The sequence below is a fragment of the Triticum aestivum genome, chromosome 7D, assembly GCF_018294505.1.
Source record: "Triticum aestivum cultivar Chinese Spring chromosome 7D, IWGSC CS RefSeq v2.1, whole genome shotgun sequence".
Taxonomy (NCBI): domain Eukaryota; kingdom Viridiplantae; phylum Streptophyta; class Magnoliopsida; order Poales; family Poaceae; genus Triticum; species Triticum aestivum.
Window position 1 is genome coordinate 633,387,696 of NC_057814.1, and position 9,866 is coordinate 633,397,561.

At 44.3% G+C, this 9,866-nt stretch overlaps 1 protein-coding gene across 2 annotated transcripts; it reads left to right on the top strand.

The window, feature by feature from the left end:
• Window positions 1-4,112: 4,112 nt before the first annotated feature.
• LOC123169763 (disease resistance protein RGA5) lies at window positions 4,113-9,244 on the top strand. 2 transcript variants are annotated; one of them, XM_044587633.1, is made up of 6 exons: window positions 4,113-4,671; window positions 4,760-4,831; window positions 5,022-5,932; window positions 6,745-8,644; window positions 8,781-8,840; window positions 8,924-9,244. In XM_044587633.1, exons 3-5 carry the CDS (start codon window positions 5,100-5,102, stop codon window positions 8,790-8,792), a joined length of 2,745 nt encoding a protein of 914 aa, XP_044443568.1. In that variant the 5' UTR covers window positions 4,113-4,671; window positions 4,760-4,831; window positions 5,022-5,099; the 3' UTR covers window positions 8,793-8,840; window positions 8,924-9,244. The 2 variants fall into 2 exon arrangements, with proteins under 2 accessions (XP_044443568.1, XP_044443567.1); XM_044587632.1 differs by having other exon boundaries at window positions 4,755-4,831; window positions 8,924-9,243.
• The last annotated feature ends 622 nt before the right edge of the window (window positions 9,245-9,866 follow it).

A 9,866-nucleotide genomic window follows, 5' to 3' on the forward strand; every position in this document is an offset into this window, starting at 1 on the left:
ATATTTATTACTGAATGTACTTTCACATTATATAGATTTGTTATGGTAAATGTTCATATTGTTTTCTATAAACTTGGTCAAACTTTACAAAGTTTGACTTCAGACAACTCTAATATACAGAGTAAACAAAAACAGAGGGAGTGCGAAATAATTGCGAGCTTCTGCATTGGGGAGACTATGTTCATGTATAAAAATTTATGTATATGAATTCAGCTAAGTAACTAAGAATAAAAAATTAAAAGGTAATTAAAACAAAATTATAACCATTATATTAATCCTATCTGTTAATGGAAATATTTTCCTATTCATTTTGCAAGGAAGTTCCTATTTATATCAATTCAATAGTCAACACCATTACTCTATTGGATCCTCATTATTATTTGGATCAGAACATATAGACTTTCGTCAATGCGGATGTATTACTGACAACCAACAATTGGATTTTAAAGCTGTGTAGTGATCTAACATCAAATATATAAGAAACTCATCGCAAAAAAAAACATCACATAAGAAACTATATATAGTAATAAAATTCATGTGATGAATTTTAAATTTATGTATTGATCTAATATCATGTAAGAACCATACATATGGCGACTATATGGTACTTTAGAAAGGGCACAATAATCATTCACCCACAAATTAAATGTCATTAAAGATGCACATGTATATATGTGATATTTTGTTTCTCATAATATTTGCGGTTGTTATAGGACCATACAATTTCGTATATCATATAATATGAATAACCATGAAACAATAAATTTATTTCTCAGATATAAGATTAATTCTCAGACATGTCCGAATAATTAAAGATGATGCCCTCGCATTTGTGAGGGCCACCTTGCTTGTTTATGAAAAAAAAAGGCACGTTTAGCCCTGGGCCGTGCTGGCCCAGGTGGCCAGGTTTGTACGTGACAATCTTCTCAAAAACCTCAAAAAGAAAAAAAAATACCATAGTCTTCTAAAAAAAGGATAACTCAACCATAGTGTCTGTTTATGAATGAAGTGCATTTCTGTAGACAGAGAATGCGCAATGTGTTTCCATAAAGTAAAGAACCAGAAATAGGCTCACGAATACCATCAATATCTACTGGAGGGCAGCGATGAAGGCGATAATAAATACAGAAGTTGCGGTCAATAAGGTAGGGATCATCAAAACACCGAACCATCCGATGTAAAGACGATTTTCAGTGCTAGTTATCCAGTTGCAGAAGCGACCCCACAGGCTTGTACTTTCGCGTCTCTCTAAAATTGCAATCATGGTAAGATCTTGGTTTATTCAAAATGCAAGGACTCCCAAGAACACGTAGCTTGTTATTTTACACTAGCAAATATGCACGTGCGTTGCAACGGGAGAAAAAAATCACGGCATCAGCAAATCCCTTGAAATCTTTCATGATGCCACGCAGCAACATGATAAGTGGTGTTGTGCAAAAACATAAAGGTGTGATGATTTTTGAAGTGTACTCAAGGTGTTTAGAATTCATTATACAACACAATATCTACCTAGTTGCCAGTATATGTTTACGCATTTTCTGTTGTTTCTCGGTGATGCCCAAAAAATATTGCATTAGAATGAAAATAGCAAAATACATTTTAGTATTTAATGATAGCATGTGCATAAGAGCATTACTTTTGTCATATATGTGTTTGCATATATAAAAATATATATATGTGTGTTTGCAATCATAGTTCAATTCAAGACTTAATTTGGTTGCAAACATATTGGATAGCTCCACCAAAAACAACCAATCTATAAGGACATATGTAATAGGCATTTCTAAAATATCTCATCATATAAAGAATGTATTACTTAAGTTTGCACCCTGGACATAATTTCAAAAATTAGTGATAATAGCATTTTTGAAATCTACACATTTTTCTGATGAATTTTCATATATGACATGGCAGATTTGGAGTTAGGGTTTCAAAGATATTGAAATTTTAAAAAGTAATTGATCTTTTGAAGAAAAAGCGAGGGGTAGGAATCGAACCCACGACCTCCAGCGCAGTAGATTAAGGAACCAACCAGTGCGCTGCTCTCATGGGCATGGTTGTTGCACATGAGGGGATCCCCTCTTCTTCAGCTATGGCGGCCGCGAATAAAAAAAATCCAAACGTTTTTCTCACTTACAAATGGTATTGATGGGTAATATTTTAGTACAACTTTAGGGACAGTTTTAAGGAAAACGTTGGCAGCCGGTGCGCCGGTCGCGTCCATGCACGAAGCGTTATCCTCTCGTTTAGGCAGCCACATGGCGCGGTGGCCCACCAAGCTAGTTTTCCTCCCCTTTTTTTCTCTCTGTTCCTGCGTCTTATCCCCTACCTTAGCCTCCTTTTCTTCCAGCGAGCCAGTACACCGGTGTAACCAGCGGAGACAGTGCGCCGCGTACCACTCGATTCCGGTGAGCGCATCAGCCATGTCCCCTCTGCCTATCCCCCCCCCCCCCCCAATCCTCCTCCACACCATGGTCGTGCACCATATCCGCCTAGTCCTCCTCTCGCCGTGGTCATGGCGCCCGCCTAGATCCTCCCCGCCTGGCTATGCTACAACCGTCGACCATTTATGCTACAACCGGCCATCGGATATGCTGCATCCGGCGACGGGGAGGTCGCGGCTGCCGCCGTCGACAATGCACTTTTTTGCTACAACCGGCAATGGAAAAGCTACCAGCGACCGACGGATTTGTTGCAACCGGTGTTGCAATTTTCCAGAACCGGCCACGTTTGCTGGAAGCGACCGTCGCAAGATTGATGAAATGCTGCAACCAGCCTGGTAATTTGCTCGAACCATTGTCACGGTTTGCTGGAACCGGCTTTTCCTCCCTCGATGGTGACCATGGTGACAACGGCGCATGCAATGCGTTTTCCCCTCTCTAGTTTTTTTTGGCTGGAACCAATGTCTTTTTTGCTAGAACCAGACACATTTTTTGCTACCATCACTTTTTGATTTGCTGGACCAGACCAAATTTTGCTATCACCATATTTTAATTTTGCTGGAAGCAGCCTTATTTTTTGCTACAACTGTTTTCTGGTTTTGCAACGGTGGTCATGCCAGAAACCGTTGGTAGCGGGAGGGCTGCTACCATTGGCGACCGTTGGTAGCGAGGCGGAGCTGCATCCATGGCAGTTGATTGAAGCTTTCTCTATCATCTGGTTGAAACCTTTTCAATCTAAGGTTGAAGCATTTTGCGCGAGGGGTTGCATCTCTCCCCTGATTTGCAGTGCCGATTGAAGCTTTTCCATTCAGGGTTCGAAGCTTTTTTCCAGCGTTTGCAACACAGGGGGTTTGCGACGGTTTCAATGGCGTTGACTGACTGGGTGGCCGTCGTCGTTGGCTGCAGTGAGCATCAACGATGAGGGGCGGCGGCGGAGCTACCCCGTCGCCATTGAGAGCTGCAACGGCAGGTGCAGCTGTTGCATAGGTCGAGGCGAAGACGAAGACGACCGACGAGGATGGAGACTGGCGACTAGGACGGCCAGCTGGCGAGGATGGGGACTAGCGAACGAGGACGAACGGCGAGGGTCAGGACCGGCGACGAGGACGGCCACCAGAGGGCACTGGAGGCGCGGCGACGAGGACGCCGAGCGGGAGCTGCAGATCTAGCCCGAGATAGACGAAGCCCGGGACGAATCGTTTTTTCTTTTTTTTTCTGCATCCAATGACCATGTGGGCTCGCATCCAAGGGCTGAGCGGCCGGCGCGCCGGCGCCTAGCATCGTCCCAGTTTTAATGACGGACGGGCAGAAGCGATAGCCGCTTTGGCAACGCATGCCTCTCCTCACTCGGGCGCGGCGGCGGCTGCTGTCTGTAGCGCGGGCACATGCTCCTTTTTTTTTTAGAGAAGAAGCATATTTTGCAACTTTAGGGACAGTTTTTAATTAAAGATAAAGATTACAGGGTTTCCTCCCTCTCCCCGGGAGTCAGTGGCGGCGCATTGCAACGCGTGCCGGGAGGCTGATGCTGCTCTACCGCTGCGGATGCCGCTTCCCGGATCCGGGGAGGGAGTAGGCGGCGAGATGGGGGCAGTGGAGCAGGACAGCGACGGGAAGCCCAACCTGGGACGCACGCGGGGGGAGACGGGGAGGGGGATGCGGGGCTACCGGATTTCGTGGTGGCCACCGCGGGCTTGCCTTGGTGGCCTGCGGTGGGGGTCCGGCCCGCGCGTCGCCGGGCGCGGCTTCCGCTGTCATCACCGACCGGCAGGTCGCCGTCGCCCGAGTCGTCGGCGCGTAGCTGGGGGGCGGCTTCGTCTGGCGCAAATATCTCCGACGACGAGTGGCCCTGGATTTCTTGATTCTTGGCGGTTCCATTTGGTGGCCATTCGAGCCCGCGCTGTCAATGGCACCCGTCGCCGTCGCGCTTCACTATCCTTGGCACTCTCCTTCCGGCGATTGGCCGCCTGGGGTTTCCCGGTTGCTTCGTGCCTTCTTGTAGCCCGTGCCGTCGCCGCCAAGCGCTTATCGCCGTCGGCAGGACTGCCCGCGCGTACATATCCACTGGGCTGTGGCTTCTTTTGCAGTTCGTGAGGTATTTCCAGCTTGGCTCCACAGTTACATTCCCCTCCCCTCCTACTCCAAGTCCGGCGAATTTTGCCGGCTCTCCGGGCCTGCCGGTTGCCACAGAGTCGGTGCAGTGGATGCCATTAGCGTCTTCTTTGTTCCACAGGTATCCTATCATCGCACCAACCATGGTTTAATTTTTGGCTCTTTTGATTTTACATGTGCTCTTTGCTGTGATGTGGTGACCAGTGCAGTTGAGCAATTGTTCAGACTTCAGACTTCAGAGTTCAGACCAAGCAAATTGGCTTCAGACTTCAGTTCGTGAGGTATTTGCCTGCTTGGCTCCACCGTTACCTTCCCCTCCCTTCCTACTGAAAGTCCGGCAAATTTTCGGCTCCCCGAGCCTGCCAATTGCCACAGGGTCGGTGCAGTGGGTGCCATTAGCATCTTCTCTGTTACACATGTATCCAATCCCCACATCAGCCATGGTTTAATTTTGGCTCCTTGATTTTACAGGTGCTCTTTGCTGCGCTGTGGTGACCCGTCAGCAGTTGAGCAATTGTTTCAGACTGAGCAATTTGAAATCGAGGCCCGATGGAGGTGGTGACCGGAGCTATGACCACCCTCCTGCCCACGCTCGCAGGCCTGCTCAAGGAGGAGTATGACCTGCACAAGAACACCAGGGGTGAGATCAGGTTCCTCAAAGCCGAGCTGGAGAGCATGGAGACAGCCCTGCTCAAGATTTCTGAGGCACCTTTGGATCAGCAACCTGACGTCCAGGTCAAACTCTGGGCGAAGGAAGTCAGGGAGCTATCTTATGAAATCGAGGACAGTGTCGATAAATTCCTGGTGCGTCTTGATAGACGTGCACAAAAAAATCCGCATAGCTTCATGGGCTTCATCCATAAGAGCATCGATCTGATGACGAAGGCTAAAATCCGCCACAAGATGGGCACTGAGATCAAAGACATCAGGAGCCGTATCAAGGAGGTCAGCGAGCGACGCGATAGGTACAAGGTTGACAGTGTAGCTTCCAAGCCTGCTGCCGGGTCAACTATTGAGAGCCTTCGCCTATCAGCTCTATACAAAGAGGCAACGGAGCTCATTGGCACTGAAGATAAGGAAAATGACCTAGTTAAGAGGCTGACAGAGGGGGATGCGGCATCCAAGCAGCAACTGAAGATAGTCTCTGTTGTCGGTTTTGGTGGCTTAGGAAAAACAACCCTCGCTAATGTGGTGTATCAGAAGCTTAAGTCGCAATTCGACTGTGAGGCCTTTGTTTCCTTGTCTCTTAATCCTAACATGAAGAATATTTTAAGAGACATGCTCCATCAGCTTGAGAAGCACAACTATAGTGGCATGAGCAAACAGATGTGGGGTGAAGCACAACTTGTGCGTGAGCTAAGAGATTTTCTTCTAAACAAGAGGTATGTCTGTAAGTATCGACTGCGCAATGTAAGTTGTGTACTTGATTACGACTTCAGCACTTTACCATGTCATCAATATAGCTTGCCTAGTATGGATCCAGATATTAATAAAATGTTGGGTCCAGTTTTGGGTGTGGCACATTTTTGTGGCTGCGGATGTAGAACAAAAGACGTTTGGTTTGAATTTCCGTAGAAACAAAGATATGGAAAATAAAATTCTAATTTTCATTCTTTTTAAAGTGCTATTTTTATATTTATTTTTTGAATTCCACAACCATTTAATATTCAAAATATTGAATAACATGAGTGTACTGAACATCCAACTTCTAAATTTTCACGAGGCAAGTCCGTACCCTGTGTTATATCTCCGATATATTTATTTGATTGATCCTTTCTCATCCATAGGCATGCCATCTATTAAGTATTATCTTCCAAATAGGCAGGCCATTGATTTGAGTATTGTTAACCCTCTTAAAGTATCAATCTGTCACTAATCTGATTTTCTAATTAAGATATGAGGCTTTAAGTATGGGGGGAACTCAATTGAACCATGAACAATAGCGACTATTCTAAAATGTCAATGCGGTTATCAGCTTTGTTTCATTGGCTTCTATCTTCAGTCATGACGATGTTTCTAATGGGAGACTTCCATCTAAAAAAAATACATGGATGTTGACCAAAGAGGAATAATGAATGATGATTAATTCCCTCGTTTTATTTTCTGTTGACACGTTTTGACTTATGTGTGCTAAAAGAAACAGAAGATCATATAGAGCTTCACTAATACATGGTCTTCCGATATCATCTTATAGGTACCTCATTGTGATTGATGACATATGGAAGAGTTCTGCATGGAAAACCATCAAACATGCTTTGATTGAGAACAAATGTGGAAGTAGAATAATCACAACAACTCGCAATCTTGATATTGCCAAACAAATTGGTGGTGTTTATGTCCTAAAGCCACTTACTCTTGCACACTCAAGAAAATTATTCTGCAAAAGAATATTTGGTACTGAAGACAAATGTCCTCCTAATCAATTAGCTGAAGTATCACATAACATTATAAAGAGATGTGGTGGAGTACCATTAGCTATCATGACGATAGCTAGTATGTTAGCCAGTAAAAAAGGAAATGATTGGTCCAAGGTGTACCAAGCTATGGGTTCTGGGCTACAAGATAGTCCTGATGTGAAGGACATGAGAAGGATTTTATCAGTCAGTTACTATGATCTACCTCCACATCTAAAGACATGTTTATTGTCTATAAGTTTTTACCCAGAGGATTATAAGATTTTAGCTAGAGATTTGATATGGCGGTGGATTGGCGAAGGTTTTGTTCGGGAAGAACATGGGAAGAGCTTGTATGAAATAGGAGAAGATTATTTCAGTGAGCTCATTAACAAAAGCTTGATCCAACCGGCGGATATCACTAATGATAAAGCGAGTGCTTGCCGTGTACATGATATGGTGCTTGATCTCATCACTTCCTTGTCAAGGGAAGAGAATTTCCTAACATATATAGGTGGTCAGCAACCAGTATCTGCACCAAGTAAGGTATGTCGATTATCAGTCCAAAGCCTAAATGAAGGCAATGTCAAGCAGATGGCAACCATGAGTGTCTCCCATTTGCGGTCACTCAGTGTGTTTGAGCAAGATATTAGTTTGTTACCAGCACTTTCAAGCTTTTCACTCATGCGTGCATTAGACTTAAGTTATTGTTCAACTGTGGATAATCGTCATGCTAAGGTTATTTGCAATATGTTTCACTTGAGGCATTTATGGCTATGCAAGACAAATATCACTCAGATCCCGGACGAGATTGGGAATCTACAGTTCTTGCAAGTATTGGACGTAAGTGAGACGAAAATACAAGTGTTACCAGCACCATTTGTTCAGCTAACACAACTAGTGTACCTTCATATTGGCATAAGTACGAGCCTGCCAGAAGGAATGGGGAATTTGAAATCCCTGCAAGAATTGAAGGATATCTATGTCACATCCCCATCCATGCTGCATGGTCTGAGCAAGCTGACGGAATTGAGGAATCTTTGTATCAGGGTTTATGAATGGAACGATGACTATAAGGAACTTTTCCGGCGGTGTCTCTCCAACCTGGTCAATCTCAAAACAATTAAAATAACCGGTGTCCACCGAAGCATAGATTACGGAGTTGACAATTTGTCGTCTGAGCTACAACAGCTTCAATGCATCCATCTGACTGATAGCATAAACTTCAATATGCCAAGATGGATATCCTCACTCTCCAACCTTTCTACCCTTCTAATCCAGCATCTGGAAACACTCAGAGAAGAGGACCTTCAAGTGCTTGGCAACATGCCATCACTCCGCGATCTTGATATATGGGTGGTAAAAACAACATATCGCAGACAAAGGATGGTGATCAACAGCAGTTATCCATTCCAATGTCTCGCAAGGCTCAAGATCGGCAGTAGCATCATGGAGCTGAAGTTCGCACAAGGAGCCATGCAGAGGCTAGAGACCCTTGAGGTTATTTTATCAGTGCAGCGGACATGGGATCAATTCGGTGATTTGGACTTTGGCCTGGAGAACCTTTCTTCGCTTAAACAGGTCTATGTTGGGAGGTGGTATGATGTGTCGTGGTCCAAGCCAGAGCCGGAAGAGGCAGGGGATGCAATTTGGCAAGCCGTACACGTGAATCCCAACAAGCCGACGCTCGAGTTTGTCATGGTAACTACTAACTACACCGATTCACCCTTCCAATTAACACATTTAGTTCTTCGCCTCGGGATTAGTTGCTTCTATAATTTTGTCTTTCTTTACCGTGCATACATATTTGATTTCTTACCACATTCTCTTTTGACAGTTCAAGTTGTGATGATGAGTCAGAAAATCATTCTGGAAAATCATCCTCGTTAATCTGCAGGTGCGTATCATTACACTAGTATTATCTTGGCCAGCAGATGATGATTAATAACTTCTCTAATATTTTGCCATCTTCATCTACAGCGATGTCTCCTGGTGATTCTTCAGGAGCTACAGTTATGACATCAAATAAATGATCTGTTGTGCAGAGGATTCCTGCAAACTTCTTATGCGATCTGTATCATTATATTCACAGTTTCATGCCATGTATCCATTATATCCCTGGATCATATTTTCCGTGATGGTGTCCATGACAGGATGAATGAACTGAGACCACATCTTGTTTCTCTTCCTGAGGTTTGTTCTGAATATACAGGGGAGTATTCACTTGCAATCACGAGTCTTAAATCTGCAAACAATATGATGAACTGCTCGGATCTAATGCAGAAGCTATTTTCTTCCATAAGTTTGTTCTGAATATACAGATGAATATTTAGTTTGCAAGTGTGGATTCCTACTTTTTCTTTTATCTGGTGCATGCTTACTAGTACTATTGTTTACTGACATCTGAAACATGCAAGAGCAACTTGTTAAAAAAATTAGTTCAGGGCAAGGGCGTAAGTGATTACTGGGTTGCTTTAGTTTGGGCTTCTTCCTTTTACAACACTGTTCATCCGGGCCGAGCACCTTGTGTGAGAACCAGCGTGAAGGCTTTTGGCCCGTGTGCAACGTTAGCCCACCATAGTTGTTAATTTTGTAGGAATTGTTTCTTTAGGAGAGGGAGGGAGGGAGCGAGGGAGGGAGGGAGGGAGAGAGAGAGAGAGAGAGAGAGAGAGAGAGAGAGAGAGAGAGAAGGATCCAATAGGAATTTTCAAAGCCAATCCTACATAGGAAAACAATCATATAGAATTCCTTTCCTATGAAATTCCTGCAAAATTCTTTTGTTTCAAAACAGAAAGCATGTGACGGAACGCAAGCAGAGAGGATGCATCTGCCCAGATTTGAAGGTTGATATGCAGCAAATCTATGGAAAATTGTTGCAGTTTCTATGGTTGACCGGTCTGGTCGGAGCGACGCTCACATTGGA